We start from the raw sequence: 27,515 nt of genomic DNA on the forward strand, positions 1-27,515 counted from the left end.
GTCAGATGCAGATCAAATAGAATCTTGTTCTACTTTGTGTGCTAAAAATACATTAATTTGTCAGTGATTAGATTAGTATAATGAGATTTGAAAAAAATGAAAGATTGCTTTAATCATGAAAGATCAGCTAGCATTTTGCAACAATAACAAGTCCAGCAATTGCCATCAAAATCTGTCCCCAGTTTTCTGTAGTTCTGTGAAAATTCTTGGTTTTGAAGCAATCTTTTTTCCCCTCTTTTTTGTCCCCAGGTGCATGCAGCTTTACTTCTCGAAACCATCGAGATGCTGCTTCACAGACCATCCCTGCTCAATGTTTAGAAGCTGTTGACTCAAAGGTCCTTGTGGGTTCTGCACGTCGAAAGTCATCTGCCAGATCTTCTACTTTGATTGATATTTTGGGACTTAAGGAACTGTCCTCAGTAAAAAATTCAGTTACAACCTCAATTTCTGATCCTTGGATACAAAGGAGTTTCTATAAGCCATATAATCCTTCTGATCAAGGTGTTAATTTTTTATGTAAAACATTGTTTTCCTCCTCTCCAGCTGAATCCTCTGAGTCAGATTGCTCCAGCCCAAGCCCCATTATCTTCTTAGATGAAGAAGGGTATCAAAAAAGCTTGAAGGCAAAACTTCAGCTGCCAAAAATTCCAGTAGTGAAAGATGGTATAGAGGATTCAGACTCGGAAGTAAGTGAGTTTTTTGATAGTTTTGATCAGTTCGATGAGCTGGAACAAGCCTTGGAAAACTCTTGTAAAGTTATTAGGGATCCCATCCTAGGGCATGCCTCCCAGAAAAGGAGGACTGCACATGAACAATTGTCTTCTGCAAGCATTACAATGAATCCTCAGAAATTCAAGTTTGATCGTCCCACTCTCCCAGCCAATGTAAAGAAACCAACTCCTCGTAAACCAGAATCACCATATAGCAGCGTATTTGATGTCCCGGATTCCCCTCGCCCAGTTAAAACATCAGGGGAAGAGAATGGAGGCTTGTTCAGCCCTATTAGATCATCAGCTTTCAGTCCACTAGGGAGCTGTGGTTCTTCTGAATGCTTATGTCGAATTAATCTTGGTGGAGATGGGACAGGTCAAAATCACCATGATGCAGTTTATAATAGTTATTCAGCATACGCTGATAGTGTTTCATTTGAAATACTGGGTTCTGTTTTTCATTCTGAGTCCTCATCAGACCAAGTATGTACAGGAAATGGTTTGAAACACAAAGGGATTGCTTTGAAAGAGAAAAAAGGTCAAGCTGCAGATCTCAAAATGAAAACTGGTAAGGAGCCAGATAAACAAGCAAAATCTAAACATAAGTCATTAATGATTAGAGATAGCATTCAAAAATTTGCAACTGAATTAGTTGAAAAAAGCTTTGGCAGTGCATTTAAAGACCTGCAAAAAGGTGTTTCTTCATGCACCAATGCACTTTGTCATTTGGCTGCTAGGTTAACTTCTTCGGTCTTTCAAATGGCTTTTTATGAGATTGGGAGATGTAGAGCAATCTCCCTGAAGGAGCGTGCAATTAATGGGATAGCAAACTTTCTGGTGAGCGAAGCTATAACTGGTGCTTTGAAAGAACTGCGGCATGTAAAGAAGCAGATATTTACCAACACCGTTGCACGGTTTGCGGCAGACCTTGCTGAAGAACTTGTGTTTGAAGGAATCATGGAAGTATGCCAGTTTTCATATCCATCGACACCTATAGCTGCACAGCCTTCATCATTTGATTATGAAGACAAAGTGGTAAGATCCTATGCCAGAGATTTGTCTGAATCTGTCATTCAGGAGGCTTTTATTGAACTATCTCAGGTTGATGTGACCTTCACAACGCAAGCAGCCATCAGTGTTTCCATGGACAACATTAAATATGTGAGCGCAGAAAGTATGTTAGAGTCAACACAGACTTCCACAGTTTTTCCTAATTTTAATGATAGGGTAGCACTGAAGCCAATCCAAGATTCCAAGAAGGAATATACAGTACAGCAAGCTCTATTTTGCACCTCTGGTGTTGTAAGTTCAATACCTGTGCCCTTAGCTGGAAGAGCTCTTTGTCAACATCAGGTTTCCTCTGATGCTTATAAAGCAAAAGCATCCACTGCTCCGAATTCTGATGACAATATGAAAATATACAAAGACTCCACTCATCCATTTTTCACAAGCAGAAAGAGAGAGGAGGAAGTCGCTTCTTTCAGAAATATATACCTAACTTCAGATCACAGTCAAAGTACTGAAAATACTCCATCACTCTTTCATAACCAAAATGATACCAAACAAACAAATAACAGATCTGGAATGAACAATAATTCAGAATTAACAAGTGGGTCAAAAGGCATTAATACTTTCTCTGGAACTATGGTAGATATGATAGTAAATGAAGCTTATGAAGCCATAACCTCATCTAGAGTAACAAAAGCAGTAGAAGAATATAAAGATTTTTTAACAAGAAAAATAATAGATAAAAAACCTTATGTGCAATGTATTGGTGAAGATTTCCCCAAGAATGCGTTTGCAGATCACTTGGCCACGTATGTTATAAAACAATCTGTGGATGAAAGTAAAACTCTGTTATGCAACACTAGTGAGAATTTAGCATGTAATGTGAGCTCACAGACTTACACAGATATCAGCAGAAAAGAACAATGTGTGATAAAGAAGCAAGAGGCTGAGAAACAAAGTAATATTTCTATAATTGTAGAACAACAACAGATGCCTTTGAATAATCCATGTAAATTTCTTCTTACTCCAACTCACTCTGTTCAGTGTTTTTCAGAATCTAAAGATTGTTGGCAGGAACAAAAAGGACACAGGTTTTCTTCAAAATCACCACCGCCTTGTTCCACTGTGACTTTAGCTAGGCATGTTCTAGAGGACTTCACTGACACAGGAAGCTGCTCAATAACATACTTAAACAAGGCCTCAAAAAACCATGATACTCAGAAACCATCATCAGGACCTTTGACTTACAGGCAGGCTGATTGTTTTCTGCACGCAAATAGGTTTTCTTCAGTGATGTTTGGCGGTGAAGATGCTTTGCAGATGGAAGATAAATCAAGTCTCAAAGATGGAAATACCTGCGTAATGCCTGATACACCCCCACCAACTCCTTTAGTACCATGTCAAGGTAGTTCTGAAAGAAATCTAAGAAAACTATCTAAGAAACTCAAGGGAGAATTAGCAAAGGAATTTGCACCTGCAACACCACCTTCTACACCATACAATCCATCTGTTACTGGTTTGTCTGAAACTGAACATGACTCTTTGGAAAATGAGGAATTTATGCTGAAACTCATGCGGTCGCTTTCTGAAGAAGTGGAAAGTAGTGAAGATGAAGATCATTCTGAAATGCCCATTGAGAAAGAGGAGCGTTCAGAAAAAACAATTCAGTATGCAGATTGCTTAGCTAGCCATATAATTTCAGTAGCGACTGAAATGGCTGCTTCCCATTTAGATGGTAAAACAAATGAAAGAGAAGCTGATAGGCAGGTTCAGTTAGGTATGCAAAACAGAAGATGTGGATATACTGCATTTATAAATATCCCAGAAGAGACGTGCAATTCTTTATGGAATTATGCAGGTGATATGGCAGGAAAAGTCATCAATGAGGCCAAGAAAATAGTGAAATCAAGGCATTGTAAACTGTTGAGGTTGAAGCGGGTTAACTGTCAGGTGGATTGCCTTTATCTCAGAAAAGGCGATAAAGATTATAGTTCAAAAGAACAGTGCGGTCCAGTGCGGGACCAGTGGCCGGGGGAGAGAGATTCATCTGTACTTCCTTTACCACAAGGTTCAGGCATGACAGGTTTGACTTCCAAATACCCAAGCTGTGAAAGTGTGACTGACGAATACGCAGATCATATTATTCGAGTTTTGAAAAGAGAAGGTGGTAATGCTGAACTGTTAATGGATCAGTATGCTAGCAGACTTGCTTACAGGTCTATCAAATCAGGCTTACAGCAAGCTGCTAGAAAAAACAGATTGAGATACAACAGAAAGACATTTCCTGGGCAAAATGCACAGGTAAATGGTAAGCTGGAGCTGATCAAAGCAGTGAATAAAGATGCAGTACAGCAAGTGAAAAGCAGCACTCATTGCTGTGAAGACCGAACGTATGAAAGGAGTATTGGCACGCGGAGAACAGAATGCACAGAGTTGTTACATTTTTCAGAATCCCTTGCTCGCAGTATCACTTGTGATGTCAGGAAGAAATTGAAAATCTCGGGAGCATGTTTGCCAAAGTCTCTAACAGATTCCTGTCTATATAAAAAGACTGAACTTGATGAAGTCACAGGGGATCTTATTAAAACAACATTTTCTAGGACATTTCCTCCTTTCTCCCCAGATCATAAACTGTATCATAGTACAGGCAGTTTAAATGAAAGTGGCTACAGTGAAGGCATAATTCAAGCTATAGAACAATATGCTAGGAAAGTAGCTGATGATACTCTAGAAATGAGTATAGAGTCGGCTGTTCTCCATGTGGCTGAAAACAGGAAAAATGGGGATAGGCTCTCATATACTGAGAAATTGTCTCCTTTTTCTGGAACTGTCTGTAGATGCTTCAGTGCAAAGGAACATCGGTACTGTACAGAAAGTACATCTCATCAGCTACCCACACAAGAATCCTCCATTCCAGTGAGGCATTTGCTTCATTCTGGATTAGGTGGTGCCTGTCAAAAATCAAGAGTGTTTCAGCTTGATATTCCTAAAATTCACGTTGATGTAGAACAGAAGACAGTGTTTTCTGACAAGGGGGCTACTGCGGCTGTAGAGAAAGCAGAAGGAGAGCTGAGTTACATGAGTCTGACAGCTGACAGTGGTATTGGACAAGATGGAGTCAGTTTTGCTGAAAGCCTTACTACTGAAATAATGACATCAGCTATGACTAATATTGGTCAGGCAGTTAACATAAGGTAATATTAATTTTCTCTTCTTTGTTGCATTCTGTACCAGAAAAAGAAGGATTATTAATACAAATATGTGCTCAGGAGGAATTTTTTCTTTTTTTTAGAAATACGCACTTTGTTCTGCATGTTTTCTTTTTATTCCTCTGGTGATATTTACTAGAACTAGAAAAAAAAAAAAGATGTTTTTCCACCCGTGTGAGCTTGAAACCAACATTTCTATGTATATCAGCATGCATATGTTCCAGTAGGTGACTAATAAGTGGAACTTATTATTTCAACTTGAAATGCTGTTATTTTTACCTACAGTAGAGAATAGTAGACCTTATGGGTTTTGTTGATCTGTGAGCCATGATGGAATCCAGGTTTGTTCCCTACCTGTATCTCCTCTTCTGTGCTAAAAAATAAAAGTAATTTATTTTTGCTTTTGTCAGTAGAACCAACATCTGGTACTGGCCAAACTAGCCATTGCTTTATAGTATAAAGGCTGTGTGGTGATAGTGTCCTTATTATTGGAAAAAAACCCACAACCCCTTACTTCAAGAAAAAACAACTTACTAAAACACACTTTAGCTTATAAAATAGTAATACAATAGATAAGGAACTGACTTTCAAATTCTTGTGTATTTAGCAAAGGCTAATACACTGTTTCCTTTAGTAGGCCTATAAATAGGAAATACTTGCCACAGTAACTTTGTGGCAAACAACAACTGTTTCTTAAAACAGACGGTGCAGTGATCAGAGTGACTTGAAATCTCCTTCAGGTCCAAGAGCAATCTTTACCATGTTGGTTTTTCCAATTTATAGTAATACTTACTTTCCTACTTTTTTTGTGTGGGAATTCCTCACACTATCTACAGGTTTCTTTTCCTGGTTTCTAGAGGGGCATCATGATGAATAATAAAATTGATTTTTATATGTTCAGTGGCTAAAGGCCACGATGGGACTGAACTAAATTTTTCAAGGTTTGATATGAAACACATACATACTAGCAGCATAAAAGTGCTGGTAAGATGTATATTGTGGCTCTCCGCACAACAGGGTTGAGTCCTTACTTAGTGTGTGACCAAAAAAAAAGTAATGTGGTGATGTTTTTCTACACCTACAGTATCAAAGATGACACTTTGTTTCTGAATTGCTTCTTAAAAATATTATTTAAAAATTCTAGTTAGAATACGACAGCAATAAAATGCGGCGTTCAAAGAGATACTGATTATATTTGTGACAAGGAGGCGATGTTAGGGTTTTACTACGACAAAATTTATAAATGTTTCTTACATTGTCATCTAATATAAGGTATGTAATGCATATGTTTCTTGCGAAGCTGCCTTGCGTGGTGAAAAGAACTGCTGCTAGTGCTGGTATAACTGTAAATAAAAATGGGGAAAAAAATCACCTTTGTGTTCCCCAGGTGGGTTCCAATTCAAGCTACATATTTGTCTGCACAAATCTGTGCTCACTGGTGCAAAGTGTTGCCAGTGATGTGGTTAAGGTTGGCTTTTTAAATAGTGAATGATGTTACTGTGGCTGCTTGCTATGGTGGTAGTAGGATGATTATTTTTCTTGAACTTTCTACCACTTCACCTGTATATAGATAATCCCAGTTTGCCCCTGAAACTTAGTTTATAACTGCATGTTCTCATATTGTAACTTTTTTTATAAGGAGTTCAGACTTCTTTAAAGTTATCAAACTGGATCCTTTCAAGTGTCTTCTAAAGACTACTTTTTATCGAGCATACCTGCTTGATTGTTTTTTGGATAAAAAATTTAAATTTATTTCCTGAGGGAAAAATTCTGTATGATTCATGCATTGCTACACTTTCTTGAAGCAGGAAGACAAATCTTTATCTAGAGACAGACCTTTTTAAATAATGGAATCCTAACATTTTAAACACTAGCGTGTACTTAAGCACTTTGCCTACAGTAGCAAGCCACCTAGCTCGTTGTACTGAAAGCAGGCAGGGGACAATAGCCAAACTGTCCTATGGTGAAGAAGTTCAAAAATGGTAAGTCTTCTGCTTGAAAAGTGTACCTTGATATACAGCCTGTAAGGCTACAGTGCTTTCTATGCTTTATAGCAAATAATCTTCCAAATGAGAGAATTATTTTTGCCGTTACCTTTGTCTTCTAGTGAAAGAATTCCACATAGCAATCCCTGACCTAAGCCTGTTGAAATTTCAAATTCATTTGGTTGCTCCATTTCTTGTGTTGAGAATAGGGTACAAATTAATGGATTCCCCCCCCCCCCTTTTTTTTTCTTGGAATTTAATGTCTTTGAAATGGTGTTAAATTGCTGTAAATGAACTAACACAGATGGGCATGAAATGCAGTGATGTTTTTGTCTTGAATTTTTGTTTAGCTCTGTTGGAAGAGAAGGATTTCACTCTGTTGAATCTATTGTTAGCCAGCAGATGAGTCTTAGTATTGGTGACGATAGCACTGGGAGTTGGTCCAATCTAAGTTTTGAAGATGAACATCCTGATGAGAGCAGCAGTTTTCTTCACCTCAGTGACAGGTAACTATAAGCATGTTAGTATACTTAAACAGTTATCTTGACGTCAAATAACTTGGCATCAAGTGGTTTTCTCCTGGGGGTTGGGGGAGGAGAGACTATTTAGTCTTCAACACACAATGACTTTTTTATTAAAAAGCTCTAATATTATGTTTGTGTTATTGTACAAAATGTTGTTGCCCATGAATGTTCATACTATACAGTCTGTAAAATACGTGGAGTATGCGTTGTGATTGATGTCAGGGAGTCACATCAAGTAAAACTGTACTTAGATAATTTAAGTATTGGCTAAAGATGCAGGTGTTTTAAAAACAACCGCCGTGTATAAAATACAACTTGAAAGTACTGTTTGTAAGTTGTGCTATGAAATATTAAAACTTAATAATTAAGAATGTGTTTTATGTAAATTCATCTATTCTTGAAAAGTAATATGAGCTTAATTTGCACAAGGAGCTTTAACAGCTATTTTTGTCTTTTTTGGGACTTGAATTTATAAGCTGTTCTAACTGATATTGGTGGGATATTTATGTACTACTAACGATGAGCTTACAGGTGTGTAACATTGGAACTTACCTGTTCAGGGTAGTAACTTTTTCCACAGAGTTTCTCTCTACGCTTCCCCTGGCTGATTGATAACTAACAAAGATTAGAATGGGAATTTTAAAAATCTGCAATGTCTCTGCCTGTTGCCAGGGAAAATTACACTGAGAGTTGTGGCCCGAGCTTCTATATAAGGAATATATGAGGAATGAGTAAACTTAATTTTTTATGATCGATATACCACTTATATTACTGTAGAAAGTTCAGTGTTTCTGTTGAAGAATAGCAGAAATGGGGGAGAGGTTTTTTTCTTTTTAGTTAGTACTTCCAGCATCACTGAGATTAAAGAAAATATGGGAGATAGGCTTTCTTATGTAATGTACAAATAGGTTATTTGGTACCAAACTGAAACTGCTCACTTAAATGTCTAGAATATTTTTCATGTTTTGCTTAACTAAATATTTTAATCAAACCGCTACTACAATTTATCACTCATACAACTGAATAATTTTGTAAGGGAATACATTGCCTTAAAGTTATTTTAATAAAACATCATTTGTTGAATGAGTGAAAATGAGTTAGACTTACATGATGAAATTCAGAGTATAAGGAAGAATATTCAGCATATTGGCAGTTCCAAATAGTGAATAAAATATAGGTTAGTTGATGCTGGGAAAAAAAAGGATAAAAAAAATTGCTGGACCTGTAGTGCCCATGTTGTATTTGTTGTTTGTTTTCATTTAAATCTATTTTGGGGATGATAAAGAAAGTAATTTCTATAACTTGCAAGAAAATCTGTGGCTTGTTAGAGGAGGAATGACCTAAATTAGCATTTAACTCAGAGAAGGGGAGGCATAATTTGGATAGTGAGGTGTTGGCAGAAGAAACTGGCATGCGCAAATTGATCAGCTAGTTTAACAAAACTAACTGTAGATTGGTAACAGCACATGGGTTTGTTTGTGTTGCTGAGGTTTAGCAGGTGGAAGTAACAGCATCTGGGGTTATTGCCCTGAGTAAAAAGATACGGGGCGGGGGAGACCTTCTGTAACAAAACAAGATTCAGTAATAACACTGTTTGTGGAACAGTGTTAGCATCTTCTAAGGAAATAAAAAATTGCATGGCAGTGATGAAGATGCATTGCTTTTATCTTCTCTTTTTAACATAAACTGTTTTATTAAACAGGAAAATGCCATTCAGTCATAGAGGGGGCATTCATTATGCAGTTACAACAGTTGAAAGTTTCGGGTTTTGTTCTGGGGTTTTTTTTGTCCTCTTTTTTTTTCTTATGGTCAGGGCCATCTGTTTAAAAAATATTTTGCTGGTTATATGTAAACCATGTCAATTTGAAACATTTAAATGTAGTATCAGGTAGCATTGCTCCCCTGGCAGCTATTTCTTAATGCAAGTGGCTTTCTTGTGTCTAAGAAGCTATCAGCAGCCTTGCTTGTACCATCTTTGAGGTACTAGGTACAAATTAGACCAATTTGTTTGTAGTGCTATAATTAAGTGACATAGTGAACATTAAGCAAGTTTTACTTGGTGGGGGAGGACCTCTCCCTTCCCCCAGTATTTTCCAGGCTGTTTGCAGTGTTCGATGGATACTGGTACTTGAGGCTCCTTTAGCTGACATTTGGAAATTATCTTCATAATAATAACAACAGTAGTTGCAATTTTTTTGAAACACGGGATCACAATCCCCAGAAAGCAACACAACAATACAAGCTACAGTGGTCCAATTCAATTTACCATGCTTTGCTTTACTTAGGAAAAAAAGACATTTTTTGTAGTAGCTCTGTTGAAATGGTACATGCCCTCTGCGTCTCAGATCAGTATAAAAATTGTACTTCAATACTTCAGAGAGGATTAAACTATCTGTAAACAAGGGAGCAAGACAACTTGGAAAGAATTATCAAAACATGATCCCTGCAGTTCCATTTGAATGGAAATAGGAATGAAAGTTCTTTAGCGGACTTGGTAAAGTTAGTTCTGCAGGGGAGTGCTTGTATACTCTGCTTTGCGTGCCTAACGTTAGCGACTTGAATTTAGAAATAAAAGTCTTAAGCTTTCTCTATAGTTAATGTATAGGCATAGGCATAGACACAGGCTTTTCCAGGGGATGAATCAGAGCATCCAGGTTAGGTTATAATTCAGAGCAGAAGCCTCTTGCCTTTGCCTGTATGTACATAGTGCAAAATCTCAAAGCAGATGATCTGAGTTACAGTTCCCATATATACAGTATGTATATAAATTTGAAAGCTTTTCTTGTAATTATTCTGCTGGCTCATGTTGAAGAGCTGCATGAAACATCATAGAAGCATTATAATGCCTTTGTCTGTTTATTGCTTGTTCTGCGGTTGCAGGACTATTTTCAAGGCTGTTAATTTGGCATCTTACTACAAAATAAAGGTCACATTACAAAAAAGTCTCATACGTTGCTATGCATTGTAATCATATGGTTAAATATATGATTATTTCAGACCAAGTTTGGTCTCTGTGAAATATATTAATCTCTTACCTAATCAGAATAGTAGTATGCATGAGGTCATTCTGTTAGGTTGCATTTACTTTTTCTTTTAGTCTGAGAACTGGGGCAGCTTTTACTTCCACTTATGTTATGCATCTATAACTTTCAGTGAAAGAGGCTGTTTGAGTGCAAAATATCGGTATCAATGGGCTATGTTAAATCTTTTCTATACATGTAATTCAAACCAAATTTAATACTTCATATATACTGTGATAGTCTCACACAGTAGCTTGAGAAATGTTCTTAAGACCAGGTTTGCATTTTCTGTGCAAATCAAGTTGGTTTCTTTGGAAGCTTCTGCTCTTTAATTTTCTTTTTTCTTTTTTGCATAATGAGAGAACTGTTTGATTGTTCTTTGTGCATGTAATCTAAATAAGCAACAACGTTCTGAATGAAGCACCTGCAACTTTTTAATTTTATCTTTTTTTCCTGTTAGGATGTGTTCATATTGCAGGCTTGCTAACATGCTGTTACTGTTTTGAAATTAGGATCCAAGCAGGCATATTGGAAAGCAAAGGACACTGATAGGTGATGCTGTTACTGGCAGACTCTTGAAAGAGATTAATGTCTGTCTCTTGAAATGTTTCTTTCCACCATTTGTGGTTTTAAATGTTACTATTTGCCTTGAGTGGAATGAGTGGAAAAGAAGAGCTTTTAACAGTCACACAAAACTTAGGTGAAGAAAGCATCTTCTTGCAGCAGTTGTTCTCTGGAGTTGTTTCATGGCTTGTCATACCATCTATAGTAGACAATCTAGCTTTCTCAAAGAATGCTGGCTGTCTTGAAATCCTATTCTTGGAAGGCTTCCAGATGTGCTCTGGGGGAGGTATGAAGTTGGGGAACAGAGATTTAATCTCATGGGTAGCTCAATCTTGTACATAAGCACAGGCTTAACAAACTCTGCTCATTGTAATGCCTAAAGTGTACCAGTGTAAGGACATGCTCAATGTTTTCAGTTCTTCACATTGGTTTGAATGTAGTCATGGAATAAGTGCAGTGTATTTATGAACTGTAAGTGAAGTAATCTTTTTAGTATTGTTTTCACTGATCTATAAACCCCCCTATTTTCAAAAGATCAGCATGTAGAAAAATATTCAGAAGTTAAAAAAAAAAAATTATTTACTCTAAGAATTCCTTCTCATCAGGCTGTTGGAGATCGTTACTGGATTTTTGGAATGAGACAGAAGGATTTTATTTGTGCAGTTGTCTTCACAATGTATAATTCTATGAACTCTTAGCTAGTCCTTAAGCAAATACTATAGTTGTAATCCATATTCCTATGAGTAATCATATTGAAATTGTTGAGCTTGTATAAACAACGAGCAGTGTGCTTAGACCTGAGGGCAGAATTACTGTTAGCACTGGTCTGGAAAATTAATGAGTACAAATTAATACTTTCAGCTGTGTACTGAAACTTACCAGTTTTGCATTATTGTGCATATTGCTGCTCTGAATAGCACTGACAGTCATGTTTGTAGTCTGTTCTAGCAAACCTGTTTAGGAGGTTTCAGTGCTCTTGCATTAAATGTCTTGACAAACCAGCTCTAAGGAAAATGAAGGTTCTAGTTTGAGCTATTGTTCTTTTCTAGTTCAGCTGTGTTCTCTTCTTCTCCTGGCAGTAATGGTAACAGCAGTAGCTGGAGCAGTCTTGGTTTAGAAGGGGATATGTATGAGGAGAATTTATCCTTTCCAACATCAGACAGGTTGGTTGAGTTGAGAAATATAAACCAGATGGGTTCCTCATAATTAATGCATGAAATCATCATTTTGGAAAATAAAATACAGTGCATTTTTTTTATGCTGATACATTATTCACACTCTTCTCAGTTAATCACAATATGATTTTTTCATTAATTAATCCATACTGAATGGTTAAATTTTCCTGTGCTAAACTGATGAATGTGTTCTGCTTGCAAAATGAAAGGTCCCTTTTATGCATGTCCTTGCTTGCAATTTTCCAAGTCTTTAGATTTACTTTTTCATGCAAACTAGAGCTTGCTTCCTACAGGATTTCTGTTTTTTCCTTTAGTTTGTGGAAACTTTCAAAATTGCTTGGTAATTGATTTTTGTAGAACACTTCTGGCTTAACAGCTTTGAATAACCTGTAGCTCTTTATACCTGTGACATAAGATGGCTCAACCTTTTCACATATGAAGCAAAACTAAACTGTCCTCCTTAATTAAAATCAATAAGTTTTCTTCTTATTTTAAAATATTTTCATATTTCAGTCCTTCTTTTTAACACCCTTCTCTTGTTTCTCTCTTCTCCCTTCTTTCCCTAAGAGCAAATCTTGTGAAGTTCATGATAAATCTGTTTACAACATGAAATGGTGTGAGAAGCAAAGCTTCTTTTCATGATCACTTCTTAATTCTTTTGTGATCTTCCTGTCCTTTAACCTTTATTACAGTCTTAGGATTGACTACATTTATTGTGCACGTATTGGATTGTATATTTTAATTTTATTTTTAAAATACAGTGATGGAACAGAAGATAAAGATGAGGACTCCAAGGATGCTGTAGAAGGTAATGTCAATTCCAGCATATACTACTGTTCTTGACCTGTGCACTCTACATGAACTGTTTTTGTTAATTCTTTACTTCTGTAGTCTGCAAAACAAGGTGGCAACCCTATTATCCCTGTTCATCATAATGCATGTCAGTCAAGTGTCAGAATATATTCTTAGATTAATACCCTACATACACCTCTTAATGCACTGAAGTTTACAGCCTTTGGGAAATGCTGGTCTCTGATGCTCACACATGTACTTAATGTAAGGTAATGAACTCTGATCAGCTTGTTGAAAGCATAAATTTATATGCATAGAATAACTTCTTTGTAAAATATTTGATAAGGAGCCATGGCAATGCATCTGCATGGCTATGTTCGAGATACTGAAGAAGTTATTCGAACAGGCCATATTAACCTTGGAGAAACAATGAAAAAGCTTGGATTCGATACATCTGCTATAATCTCTTTCTTAGTGAAATATAAAATAGGGTCTATCCAGAATCTTGTTACAGCTTTCTAGTTTGTAGATGATCTCTGCACTGGTTCCAGTTGGATTGAAGTTGTTAACTCAAATGAGAACCGCCTGAATACACAGTGTAGGAGGCTGATTTAAAGATGAGCTGACATTAGAGCAAGTTGTAACAGAGCTTTTCTTTGTGTTGGGTGTATTCTGAAGATGAAATAAGCATTTCAAGAAACTGCACTTACAGAGGATATTCAGCCATGTTGCACATCTTCAAATAGTCTTGATGTAAGCAGAAAGATGTGTGGTTATTTTTTTTTTCTTTTTTTTAACTCCTGGAAAAATGTATGGAAATGAACCACGTCTTTTTTTTTTTTTTTTTTTTTTTTAATCAGATTTGACTGTAAGGTTATAGGGAAACTAAACTAATTATTCAGTGTTTTTCCTCAGAAAATAATTATAATTAAAATATTTTCTGCTCTGGTGGTTTCATCTAGATTATCAATATACCATTGCTTTCTTTTGGTCTTGACTTTAAAAAATTCTAGCATCTCAAATGTTCAAATTGCTCGATTAAAATAGTGCTTGATTTTATTTCATAGAATCAAAGAATAGTTTGGGTTGGAAGGGACGTCTAAAGGTCACCTAGTCCAACCCCCCTGCCGTGGGCAGGGACATCTTCAACTAGATCAGGTTGCTCAGAGCCCCGTCCAACCTGACCTTGAATGTTTCCAGGGATGGGGCATCCACCACCTCTCTGGGCAACCTGTGCCAGTGTTTCACCACCCTCGGCATAAAAAAAAGTCTTCCTTATATCTAGTCTAAATCTACCCCGCTTTGGTTTAAGGCCATTCCTCTTTACACAGTTTAGGTGTCTCCTGGAGTGCGACAGACTGCTTTATACTGTGTTAAGGATTTTCTAGTGAAATTTTTCCAGTTTAATTTATTCACCATCTCACTATTGTTTTGAAAAGACTCTTTCTCTTACTTTCATTGTAGGACCATTTAAATAGTATTCTAGGTAGAAAGTCTTTGTACCTGGTCTTGTATATTTGGAAGTCCTGTTCATGTCATACCTAGAAATGTCTGGCTTTTTCTAAGCTGACTGCGCCTTGTTCACGAAAGAATTTGAAACAAAGCCTTGTTGTTACATAATGTACATCTATTTTATAAAACTAAAAAATACATCAAAATTTCCCAGTGATACATTACCACAATGCTTTCCATCCACTAAGTGTCATAAATTTTTTTATAATTGGTTCTTTCTCCTATAAAGATGTTAGGTTTTGGGGCTCCTAGACAGATATTCTGTTATTCACCAAAAGCACGCTTATGTTGACAGTTCCACTATTTAATTTTTTCTCTCTTTTACTGCCTGGGGGAATCTATTTTGTCTTGCTTAACTTTGCCAGTTAGGAATGAATACCTTATATACCTCAATCTTCATAAGCTTGATTGGAAGCGTAGTGAGATTGAGGTAAACTGCATATGAACATATATTTTTATTGCAAATATATTCCTTGTTTCTAGAGAGTTAAGTCCAGTAGTCTAGAAGTAGAGACTTCAAGAACAACTTGGAGAGCACTACACATACGCGTAGTTGATTCTGAGAGTGTGATAAAGGATTACTGTGGTAGCTGGATACAGAAATTCAGAGTGGGAACAGAAGGTGACAATACTGTAGTTTGTGTTATTAATGCAAGTGCTCTTTCAATACCGTGTTAATTTTTGGAACTCATGCTGTAAAGGAAGTATTGAAAAATTGGATAGGCCTCAGTAAAAACAGCACTATATTTTGGAAGAACTCAGAGGCAGTCTGATCAGTCTGCCTGTACAGGAAAGAATTCTGAAATACACACTTTTTAAAAACTTAGTAGATGAAGGCGTAGCAAACAATAGCAGTTGGAAACGGAAATGACTGATAGACAATATGAGAGCCATTGCTGTTCAGTTTATAAAAGGCTGTGTTAAATTCCTTGTCATTTGGAATATACATTAAAGCTTAGATGTCTTTTAGTACTCAGCTATGTTTGCATACAATTGTTAATGGGATAAACTATACTTCCTTATGTGAAAATACAGAAACACTTCAGACCAGCATGATTTTTTTCTTATCATATTATCTGTGTGTACTAAATTGAGGTTTTTGAGATAATATAGTCTAAACAGTGAACTACAGAGACTTTTTTTGAAACAATTTGAGGCTGTAGATTTGATGATTTTATTTTTACTGTTAGGTTTGGAGCAAATACGAAAGACTTTAGCAATAGCGAATATTGATCTGGAACCAAATCTAGTGGACCCCCAGCTCAGAGCAGCACTCCAGTGGCTGGCAGCTTCTGAAGCAGAGGTGTCTGATCTTCACTTTCATGACACTGCTACAAGGGAATTTGTCTTTGTAAGTACATGGATTTGGTGGGTGGTGGGGAAGCGGAAAGATTTGCTTGATTTCCATTTGCTGTGATACACCAGCTGCTACTACTTTATTTGCCACTCAATAATAATTAGGTATTTGCTGTTAAGGAAAATCATTAAATCCTGAGAGGTCAAAGTGGAGCAGCCTGTTTAGCCTGTGCATGTACCATAAATAAAACAGTATTAATCAAAGCTGAGTTAACTTGTTTCACAAGTTGTTTTCCTGGTTTTACTCCAAAGAGGATATAATTACAGCATTTTTGTTTAGTGACATATATATTTTTTTCAAGCATTTTTTGCTTAGTATTTAAATTATATTATTTGCTTAGTCTATAAATTGAATCTTTCTGAGAATTTGCTCATGCAAATTAATTTCTAACTTAATATTCTGATGTTCTGCCTCAGGTTTTTTGCTAGCAAATGCACATTTTCTTATCAGAAAGAAGTTTAGGTTTTAATAAAATATTAAGTATGTTTTTATTCTGTAAGTAACTGCAACCAAAACTATTAAGATAGGCATTTTTAGGTGCCCTATTTTGGTTTTATAGATTGAATTTAGTATGTGACCAAAGAGAAAGCAGAAGTTTAAAGAATTAGGCTTTAGGATCCACCCAAGGGTAATGAGGGAGCTGGCGGAAGTGCTCACCAAGCCACTTTCTGTCATTTATCAGCAGTCCTGGCTAACCGGGGAGGTCCTGGTTGACTGGAGGTTAGCAAATGTGACGCCCATCTACCAGAAGGGCCGGAAGGAGGATCCAGGGGACTACAGGCCTGTCAGCCTGACCTCAGTGCCGGGGAAGATGATGGAGCAGTTCATCTTGAGTGCCATCACACAGCACGTACAGGACAAACCAGGTGGTCAGGCCCAGTCAGCATGGGTTTAGGAAAGGCAGGTCCTGCTTGACCAACCTGATCTCCTTCTATGACAAGGTGACCCGCTTAGTGGATGAGGGGAAGGCTGTGGATGTTGCCTACCTAGACTTTAGTAAGGCCTTTGACACCGTTTCCCACAGCATTCTCCTGGAGAAACTGGTTGCTCATGGCTTGGATGGGCGTACTCTTTGCTGGGTAAAAAACTGGCTGGACGGCTGGGCCCAGAGAGTTGTGGTGAATGGAGTTACATCCAGTTGGCGGCCGGTCACAAGTGGTGTTCCCCAGGGCTCAGTATTGGGGCCAGTTCTGTTTAATATCATTATCAGTGATCTGGACGAGGGGATCAAGTGCACCCTCAGTAAGTTTGCAGGCGACACCAAGTTGGGTGGGAGTGTTGGTCTTCTCGAGGGTAGGAAGGCTCTACAGGGGGACCTGGACAGGCTGGATCGATGGGCTGAGGCCAATTGTATGAGGTCCCACAAGGCTAAGTGCCGGGTCCTGTCACAACAGCCCCATGCAGCGCTACGGGCTTGGGGCAGAGTGGCTGGAAAGCTGCCTGTTGGAAAAGGACCTGGGGGTGTTGGTTGACAGCCGGCTGAATATGAGCCATCAGTGTGCCCAGGTGGCCAAGAAGGCCGGTAGCATCCTGGCTTGTATCAGAAATAGTGTGGCCAGCAGGAGTAGGGAAGTGATGGTGCCCCTGTACTCGGCCCTGGTGAGGCCGCACCTTGAATACTGTGTTCAGTTTTGGGCCCCTCACTACAAGAAGGACATCGAGGTGCTGGAGCATGTCCAGAGAAGGGCAACGAAGCTGGTGAGGGGTCTGGAGCACAAGTCTTATGAGGAGCGGCTGAGGGAACTGGGGTTGTTTAGCCTGGAGAAAAGGAGGCTGAGGGGAGACCTCATCGCTCTCTACAAGTACCTGAAAGGAGGTTGTAGCGAGGTGGGTGTCGGTCTCTTCTCCCAAGTAACAAGCGATAGGACGAGAGGAAATGGCCTCAAGTTGTGCCAGGGGAGGTTTAGATTGGATATTAGGAAAAATCTCTTCACTGAAAGGGCTGTCAAGCACTGGAACAGGCTGCCTAGGGAAGTGGTGGAGTCACTATCCCTGGAGGTATTTAAAAGACGTGTAGATGTGGTGCTTAGGGACATGGTTTAGTGATGGACTTGGCAGTGCTAGGTTAACGGTTGGACTTGATGGTCTTAAAGGTCTTTTCCAACCTAAATGATTCTATGATTCTAATTAGCGTCTCTTAGGGAAGGGTCAGAATTTTTGTATGTGTGCTGACCTGAGTGTTTCCATCACAAACATATAACAGAAACTTCTTATTTCTATAAAATCATAAAAATCATTCATTTGGGCTACACACCAAACTGCACATGATAATCTGGCATTTATTACATTTGACCTATTTTTTTTTAATCTTCTACCAAGGAATTATTTTAACATTACCTGGCTACTGAAAGGCTAACTTAACAGATATATAGGCATTGTCTCTAACGATGAGGGTGATAGGAATGATAAATTATCAAAGATTTTTGTCTTGTGACCTGGTAACGTGAAAAAGCATTAACATGATGCCATTAGTATGTTTTTAATAAGTAAGATCTGGCAAAAACAACTTAACGTATGTATCAATATATTAAGGAAGGAAAAGCTTGCTGTCAGTTCCAAAATTTAGTATTGAGTCTTCAACTTGGTGCTTTCCAAAGCTCAAATCATCATTTCAGGAGAAAAGGGGAGTGACCAGGAAGTAGAGGTCAGTATGACTAAATAGACTCCCAAACTTAGATGAACGTGTGCACCTGTGGTGCTTAGTTACTGTAGACTTGTGTTAAGAGTGTGAAAGGTACCTAGAGGTCAGTCCAGATCGTACCTGGGCTGAATTTTCCCAAGAGTGGCTTCTCCCTTTCTAGCCCAGAAAAAGAATACTAGTTTTGTTTTTCTTTTGCCTATGTAATTGTGTGGTATATGTATTTGATCTCGAGAGTAGGAAGTCTTGCATTCTTATTTAAAATAACCCAGAAAATTGGGGAAATGTCTTTTGGGCAAGTTGAAATATATACTCTATGCTCCTTTTCTGGAGGTTGGTATGTTTGATTTAGAATTATTTCAGAAATATGTTTTGTTGTACATTATTTCTGACACTTATAGTGGACTTCATACTTTCATAAACTAGAAGGCAGTTTGAGAATACTTTTCTCCATTTCTGTTTTTATTTGAAACTGTTGGGTTTAGTCCTTATATTCATATGTTCCTTCCCTGTTACGGTTTATAAGTGTCTTAACATGAAGAAGAAAATACTTCACTTTTTCTGTTCTCACATGCCTGCCCCAGCATTCTCTGAAGTTCTTTTGATGTGAATGAGTTGAGTTTAGTGACTACAATCATTCTGACCTTGTGAGTCATTTTTGCCATCTTTTGAAGATCTACCCATCTATTTCATGTTGTCGTATGTGGATTGCAGTGTTGCAAATACTTAGGCAGAATAGTGGTGGGACCCTTAAGTGTTAATAGTAATCTCCTTTGTGTGTGTATGTGAGAGGGACACGTGTATCTTACACTGCAACATCACATGTAAGACAAAAAATAGATGGCAGGTGCCTCTTTTTTTAGATTTTTTTTTTCCTTGAGGCTGTCATTCTGCCAGCTCTGACTTAGTAGATTTCAAAGTTGTGATGCTACTATTTGAGCCAATGCCTGAAGACACACAGGAAAGATATTATTAGCTAGTTGTGTATCTGAACACCACTCTAGCTACCCTAATAAAAGCATATGCTGAGAAGAGCACTCTGGAAAATAGCAGTGTCTATTATGTATGCACTCCTAAAAAATTGTGATATTTTTCTACTTGACACTTCAGTCATAAATTGGTACTGAGTTGACACCTAAAGATAAAATGTAAGACCTTCAGGCAGGCAGTAGTCATGCAGTCCTGAAAATGTTAAAATAGTTAATTGATTCACTTAGATTAATTTTTAGTTCTCTAACTGCACTTACGTTAAAATGAATTGAAATCCTGTTTTCCCCCCCTGGAGGCAGGGAAGGATTACCTGTTTTTTATTCCATCCCATTTCCCAATTGGAATGTCTAACACTGTCTCTCTACAGACTTGTGCCCTTGTCCCTTGTGCTGTTTGTATCTAAACTGAATTGCCAAACCCCAGACATTTACCTGTTGTGTCAGTCTGACTCGGCATCTCTCACCGTTTCTTAGAGTTGAAAAGAAAGTACAGGATTTTCAGAGCACAGTCTCTGTCTGAATAATCTTGTATAGGAAAGATTAGGATGCATACAAGTATCACTTAATTAGTTTCTGAAGTTAAAATAGATTTCAAAAATTGTCAGATTTGAATTCAGAGGATGAAGAGTTTCTGAAAGGGTGCTTGTAATTTTATTAAGGTCCTTTTGAAAACAAACTGTTCTTTCAGGATTGTATTAATAAAAACAAGATATTTAGTAGTACAAAATACGAAGTCTTGCAGTTAGTCCCAGCCTGATCCTGGTGATCTCTGACCCAAACTGCGGGTCTTAAATTAGCAATAGTCACTCAGTTCTGTCACTAGTAAAGCTAGACAAGCACCTCCAGAGGGCAGTACAGCCCAGCAGAAAACTAAACTGACCTCTATATACTGATCTCTCTCCAGTTTTGATCATCTCATAGGTACTTTGGAAAGTTAACTCAGTTACACGGGGAATGAACCTGGGCTTTAGATCACACTGAAAACAGTAATTTTCACTATAAGCAGTTGGTGAGTTCTGGAAGGGAGGAAAGGCTTGTGTTAGCTAATCACAGCAGGATAATGAGCCACTGATGTGATGTGGCTGTATAAAAGACAAAAATACTCCTAGCCTATATCAGGCAAGGTATTACTTGCTGCAGCTGGGTATGAACTCTTACTTAAGGATACACATTACGCTCAGCAAGGCAGAAAGAAGTTGAATACCTATGTATGAAACAAAATACATTTGTTAGGAGCTAGAACAAGAAGCCAGTAAATTAGAATAGATAGTTCTTAACTTTTTTGAGAAGCCGGACAGTGTAGATATGCAAGTGCCTGGATTAAAAAAAACATATATGTTCAATTTTTAATCAGACCTTATGTAGCTGTTTTAGGATTCCTGGTGTCGATTTTGAGTAAACGCCAATATTTTTCTTGTCTGATAGTAAAAAACAGGTCAATCGGCTAAAGAAATAGTGGGACTGAATTTGAACTCTAAATTAAAATAGAAAGATTAGTGAAGCCAGGTGCCAAATCTGTCATCTTACTATGGTGGTATCTTCTTCTTTGGAGAGAAACTTTACACTGTATTTGCTTAAGTAGGTCTTTGGACATTAGCCAAACTTTCCTCTGGCATAAGAAAAATGACCATTCTTTTATAAACCAACAAACATAATTTACAAAATTGCCTGTTGTAGACTACAAAGCTGTTGCTTCCTGTGCTCTATTTTAAAATTCAGAAATAATTCACAGAAATAACTACAGATTTCAGTCCCCTTTTATGTAGAAAATACGTATTTTTTTCAGTGAAAAAAGTGCAGGATATATTGTACTGAAGATTAGAGGGGATATTTTGTTCGTTCAAGTTAATTTTGTTATCTTGTTTTCTCAAGAAGTTAATTGTTTTATACGTGTTTTTATGCCCACAGTCTTCCTGTCAGTTCCATCACCTGCCTTATTGCAGTTGGAACATCACCTAGGTGAAGAAGCAGAGAGAGTCTTACTTTTCATTTTTTTGATAGAATTTCATATTTCAATCTGATGGGTCTCATAGAAGAAACCTTATGAATTTTTAATTTTGTAGCTGTGAAAGTGATTTCACTGAATGCTGTTTTTTTAAACTTAATTTATAGACTATCGTGGTAAGGACTATAAAAGGCAATAAAATTTTACAGTTCCAAAGAATAAGTAGGGTGTCTAAATTGTCTTTATTAAATGCAGCATTGACAGTTGTCCAGAAAGCTACAGAGAATAAAATTTGTTTGTGTGAGTGTTGTGGGTTTTTTTGTTTGTTTGTTTTTAAACTAAAAGATTTTTTTACTTCTAGGCAAACCGGCTAATTCATCCTTGTCTTTGGGCAGGCTTTCTTCTCTATATAGCTGAGCTTGACACATAAGCAAAGGAAGACTTTTGCTTGGACTCCTGGGCAGAAAAAAATGTTTTCAGCTACACTGATCTCTGCTCCCAAGTGGTAGTTTAACCCTCACCTTTTCCTCTTCCCCAAGATGTTATAATTTCCCAACTCTGAAGACGCTGTTTTCATTGAGGGTAGCATCTGTGCCACCCAAACCACACTATATGTTGTGAAAGGAAAATCCACATCCTTTTATTAAGACTGAGTTTTGTCTTTTTATACGTGCATTATTGGCATGGGAGGGGTGGCAAATGTCTTAATCTTGTGTTCAGAATTTCCTGTTTTCTGCAGTCTTGATGAACCACAGGCCTCATACCTGTGGCACCACATCATTTGAAAATGTCACTCCCTCCAGAAGAAAATTTTGTGAAAACTGCCCTAAAGAAAAGTGCCTGATTCTTGCGGAAGTTTTTGTTTTTATAGATGTGGGAATAACGATTAACTCATTACAATTGATCTCTTATGAGCTAACGTTTCAAGAATAACTTCTGTAACTGTTAATCAGGGTGTGCCGGTCAAAATATTTTGTGTTCCCCTGTGTCTCCCCTTTAGCTTTCCAGAAGACTGCGAGAAAGAGATTGGAAAGTTGGAGATCTCTTGCAAGCAATGCTGAAATACTGTGAAATGATAGAGAAGGCGTCTGATGGAGAGCAAGCTCTAAATAAGTCTTTGGTTGGTTGGCTTCTGGAAAATGTCTGAAAAATCCAAAGATACAACACTCTTCACTTCATTCCTCTTCTGAAAGGAGATAGGAAGAACACAGATATGTAAAGTAAAATTCAACTAATGAATGTTCAAGTACTTGTCAGCATTTAAAAGACTTCGAGGTGAAAGTCAAAATAGCTGTGCTGTGCTTTGTGATACTGTGCACATGGTATGTTTATTCAGTCCATAATCGGTATTGTCCACCCATGCATAACTTGTATTTACTGCTGTGTTCAGACCATGGAAATATTTATGAAAAAAATCCCTTGTCTATGATAGTAGTTCAGAGGAGACAGTCTCAGGCATGATGTTCAGGATCCCTGCTGTGCCAGGATAGCTCTTTTTCCTACTTGTACGTGTGCTATATTCACAGAGGGACTAAGAGCACTGATGCTCTGCAAAAATCCGTTCTGGAATACCTTGCTGCAGACAATGGAGAAGATTACTGACATTGGCTAGGTGTTATGTGCCCAAGGGCACCATTGCCAGGAAGAAAATTGTGACCTGCCCAAGCAGCCCCTTAATACATACATGGCTTCATAGCCACCTTTATCAAGTTTAACTTTATGTGAAGATGTGAGAGTGTGCTCTGAAATTGTTGAGGTGCAAATGCATGTTCCCTTTTGTTGACTACTGTAGAGCTGGTAATTTCTGGTAGAAGGGCAGAGTGGGTAGCTGAGCATACATACTTCTTCAGCAAGGTTTCCTGGAGCTTGCCAGTCAAGTTTAAATTGCTAAATTTCTTACTGAAGCTTTTTGTATGCAGATACTTCTATGGCATTAATTCTGTGTCGAAGAATTTGTATGTTAGTCTTTCATGTAGATCTGTTAAAAATAGGAGATAGAAACTTCTTCCTCTGAAGATTTTGGCCATCTTTTTGACTAGTCTAATTATTTATGTCTTAGCCTCCATATATGAGTTTTCTTGTCAGTAATAAAGAGAATTTTGTTACTCAGTGAGCACTTAAGCATTTAGCAAAGAAAGCTAAATAAAACATAAAGGGGAAATTTCTCGCAAATTGATTTTTCATTTTTCTTAACTACCTTCACTGAATTTTTTTTTTAAAGGCACTCCTAATCAAGTCTTTTTAGCAGTCTAATCAGGTTTCTCACCAGTGCTGCTGACTTGCCTTTCTGTCTGAAGGGAAATTTGGACCTTCACATATCCTGTGGTTTGAAAATGCTTTTTGGGTTTTGTTCTTTTATACAACCTTTGAGAGAAAAAGGCACGTGCTCATAATTACAAGGTTGCCACCTCAAAACTCGTATCACTTGCAAGAGAATCATGGAGTCTTACTTATTTTGGATGAACAAAAGAATCTTAATAGCTTTTTCATACAAAAATATACTGTTGATATGGTGCAGAAGTTTCTGATCCCAAACAAGGAGAGAGAAAGTCTCTGAAGCTATTCATGAATTTTATTGGAATGTGTACAATTCTGATTTCCCCTACCCCCTAAATTACTATGAGGCGTCACACTGGTAAGCTCAAGAGCACTCTTCTTGCAATATCTTTTGTGTTTCAGGAAGGAGACCTGGTTTGTTTTAGTCCTCATTTGTCATCTGGATTTCTGCCTTGGATCTCACAAAGTTCACCTTTCTTATGGAGTTAAAGATTTTTAACGTTTCTGTATATGCACATATGTGTGTTCACACATGTACATACACACATAGATATGTATATGTATCTATATGTGTATGAGATCTCACCAATATGAACTTACAATGTAAATTTTTACCACTAACTTAAAATTCTGTTATGCTCATAGTTTATTACCTCACTTCATATATCATTTCACTGCTTGAAAGGTCTATGTATACCATGTGACAAAAAGACCAAAAACCATTACAAGGTCTTTTGTCTTGTTACAGGTAATATAATTATATAATGCCAAGCGTTAGGAATCGGTTTTCTCTAGAGCCCAAAGTTGGGGTAGGGGGGGTTGGAAGTTATCTTAATTCCTGTATTTGGAAGATGGTGCTAGTAACAAATATTTTTTGAAGAGTTGTACAAAAGTTGTCTGGATTTCTGCCCCGCCCCTCCCCCCTATTCCTTTCTTCCTTTTTTTTAAGGTTGACTTTCGACGTTGTTTCAGACAAAAATTTGAAACCATTCTCTGGCTGTAACATCTTCCCTTTAACACAGTAATAATGTACAAATTTACCTATAAAATTGAAATGTCAAGAAAATAAAATACTAAAAACAGTGCCTTGGGACTAAAATTTGCTCTGGGTTTTGGACCCGTGCATTCTCACCAAGTGGAATTTCAGGACACTGAGGATACAGTAGTACTAGTACAGTGTCTCTGTACGTGTCTAAAACCAAATTGAGAAAGATATTGAAGGCATTGTAAATGTACAAAGCTGTACACTTGAAAAAAAAACAACAAAACCACACCACAGGAACAGCCAGTTTTTAACTGATTTATTCAGTACGTTGGATTTTATGAAGTTGGTGAAGTGGTTTTTCTTTTTATTTACTTTCTTGGAGAAAGGCAGAAGATTGTGCGATTCCCAAAGCTTGCAACTATTCAAAAAGTTAAGTAGACAGTAGTTGCACTAAAAAAGATTTTTATAAATGGAATCTTGTTTTCAGACTGGATCAAATACATTATGTAACTATTGATTGGTGTTATATTAAGGAATAAATTGATTTATTAGCCTCTGAGGAAAGTAGCATAGTTTCCCAATTTACACGAGAAAAATATATCATAAAATACTTCATTTTTCACTTAAACAAAAAAACAAACCAATTTTCTACACAAATTGTTTTAAATTTGTTCTGGATGACTTGACTTTTCTCCTTGGGTATTAAAATTGGGAAAGCATTAAACTAGCCTGGCAAAATTATTATAATTTAATAATTTTAATAATCTTTGGGAAACCTTACTCTGACTATATCTAACTGGTGCTGTCTGCCATATTGGTGAGAAAGCTGTTCTTTGCTAATGCGAGTCTTAAACTCACTAATAGCGTAGTTTATTTAAAACTCCTGACCACAAATACAGAAGTGTAAATGAAAACTGTAAAAACATGAAGGGCCACATTTTGGTCCATTTAAACCAGACAACTCTGCTTTATAAACAAACATAATAAGGTAGACTTTGTTTCATCTTGCATTTTTTCTGTATGGGAAACCTGACTTGGTAATTTAATTTATAAGTTGAGGAAAATATATATATAATGGTGTTATTGTTCCAGAAGACACACTGTCTCAAACACTTCATAAATACATTCGGTGTTCTGAAAAATGGAAGTGTTCGGATGTTTTGTAAGATTCTGTAGAAAAAGCACTTTGAAAATAGTCCCTCTATAAATTAACAATTAAAAGTGGCCATATTTAAAACAAGTTTAAACATTCAGAACGGGGTACATAAATAATACAGAAGTATGCATAAAGCCTTAAAATAAAACCAAACAAAACTCAAACTCGTATGCTAAAATTAAAGAGGATTTGCTGTCTCAAAATAAGGATGTGAAAAAGTAGCTAAGACTAGGTACTTGAATGCAATTTGCGTAATATCTTTGTTCTTGAGTTTTAAAAGATGTGTAAGCTTTTTAAAAAACAAACAAAAACCAAAAACCCAGCAACCCACATTCCGAGACTAATTAGGTCTCTCAAGAAATGGTATCGGATTTTAAACGTTACATTTTCTAACGTAACTTTGTCTGGGACCTTTTCTATAAAGAGCCACATGTTGTTGGAGATGGGAACACAGTAAGTAGCAAACACTGTCACCAGCGCAAAACCCCCTAGTTTTACACAGTTGATTTGCAAAGAAAAATACAAGATTCAGGAATGATTTTAGTGTAAGAATTCTGGCTTTTCAGCGAGAGCCACTACTGTCGAGCATTTACTGTACTTGAGCTCTGAAGAGGCGAGTAACAGAGCCCAGCCACTGTAGTCACTTTATTTTGTACCATCTTTGTACATTCCTATTGTATAGCTGGAGTCGTAGTTTTAGAGGGCCTTTGTTCTGTTGTAATGTCTGAGTAGTATTTAATACTAAAATTTATTATAATTTGCTGGAACTGCTGCTTATTTGTGCAGTGTTACAGTAATTCACAGCCCAGTTAGTGATGCAATTGTATACCAAAAGCAGTTTGAATAACTATAAATGTTTATGTAACTGTACTCAATGAATATGAAGGTCTTGTACTGTATAACGGTGATGAGTTTTGCCATTTTAGTAATTTAACTATATTCAGTTTTCAGATTATGAACTCCAGGTTGCACTAAATTTGTCTTTGTTTTAGCAGTGGCTTAAAATAAAACACATTTCACTGGCTTCAAGAGCGCTGTCATTTCTTGTAAAGTCATGGAATATTATTTTTCTTTTCAGCCAACACACCTAAGATTGGTCTTGGTCAGTGGTTGTGTGAAGGCGCTTGAAGAATGGTATAGTAAATAGTGCATCAGTAGATGGCATACTTCTTACAGAATTAAATTGGTGTCCAGGAAGAATGCGAGAACACTCTTTTACCGTCTTTGGGTTGAAAGGTAAACACGAAGTTCCAGTTACATGAAGTAAAGCGTCGCATAGATTCTGTGAGGAGAGACTGGGCAAGAAATCTACTCTAATATCTCAACACAAGTAGGATGTAGTAACCAGCCTACCTCAATCTCATCTTGCCTGGAAGCTAGGTTAGCTTGATACCTCCGTGTGGACTGGGGTTGGTCTTTGGCACAGTATTGGTACTGTACTTTGGTACAGTATTTGGGGAAGCGGTGTAAAAGCCAGCTTTAGAGTCTTCTGGGCAAATGCAAGAATACACTGCTAATGAAAATGTTGTATGAAACATGACATTTCGTAGGCCTATTAAAAATCCTCAAGTGTTCTGGTATCTTGTGAAATCTACCAAACAGCATATTGTCAAGTACCCCAAAATAGTAATGCTGAGCAGGGATGTGTGCACAGATACGGTTTCTGAGA

General features: G+C 37.3%; 1 protein-coding gene across 2 annotated transcripts in view; it reads left to right on the top strand.

The window, feature by feature from the left end:
• AKAP11 (A-kinase anchoring protein 11) overlaps positions 1-26,870 on the top strand; it is a 44,224-nt gene extending 17,354 nt beyond the window's left edge. Inside the window, exons 7-12 of one of the 2 annotated variants that reach the window (XM_076363437.1) lie at positions 250-4,912; positions 7,263-7,418; positions 12,070-12,183; positions 12,957-13,003; positions 15,690-15,850; positions 22,429-26,870. In XM_076363437.1, coding sequence (XP_076219552.1) covers positions 250-4,912; positions 7,263-7,418; positions 12,070-12,183; positions 12,957-13,003; positions 15,690-15,850; positions 22,429-22,575 — 5,288 coding nt within the window. In that variant the 3' untranslated portion in view covers positions 22,576-26,870. The remainder of the gene's footprint in view (positions 1-249; positions 4,913-7,262; positions 7,419-12,069; positions 12,184-12,956; positions 13,004-15,689; positions 15,851-22,428) is intronic. The other variant, XM_076363445.1, reaches the window with a different exon arrangement.
• The last annotated feature ends 645 nt before the right edge of the window (positions 26,871-27,515 follow it).

The sequence above is a fragment of the Aptenodytes patagonicus genome, chromosome 1 (genome assembly GCF_965638725.1).
Source record: "Aptenodytes patagonicus chromosome 1, bAptPat1.pri.cur, whole genome shotgun sequence".
Taxonomy (NCBI): domain Eukaryota; kingdom Metazoa; phylum Chordata; class Aves; order Sphenisciformes; family Spheniscidae; genus Aptenodytes; species Aptenodytes patagonicus.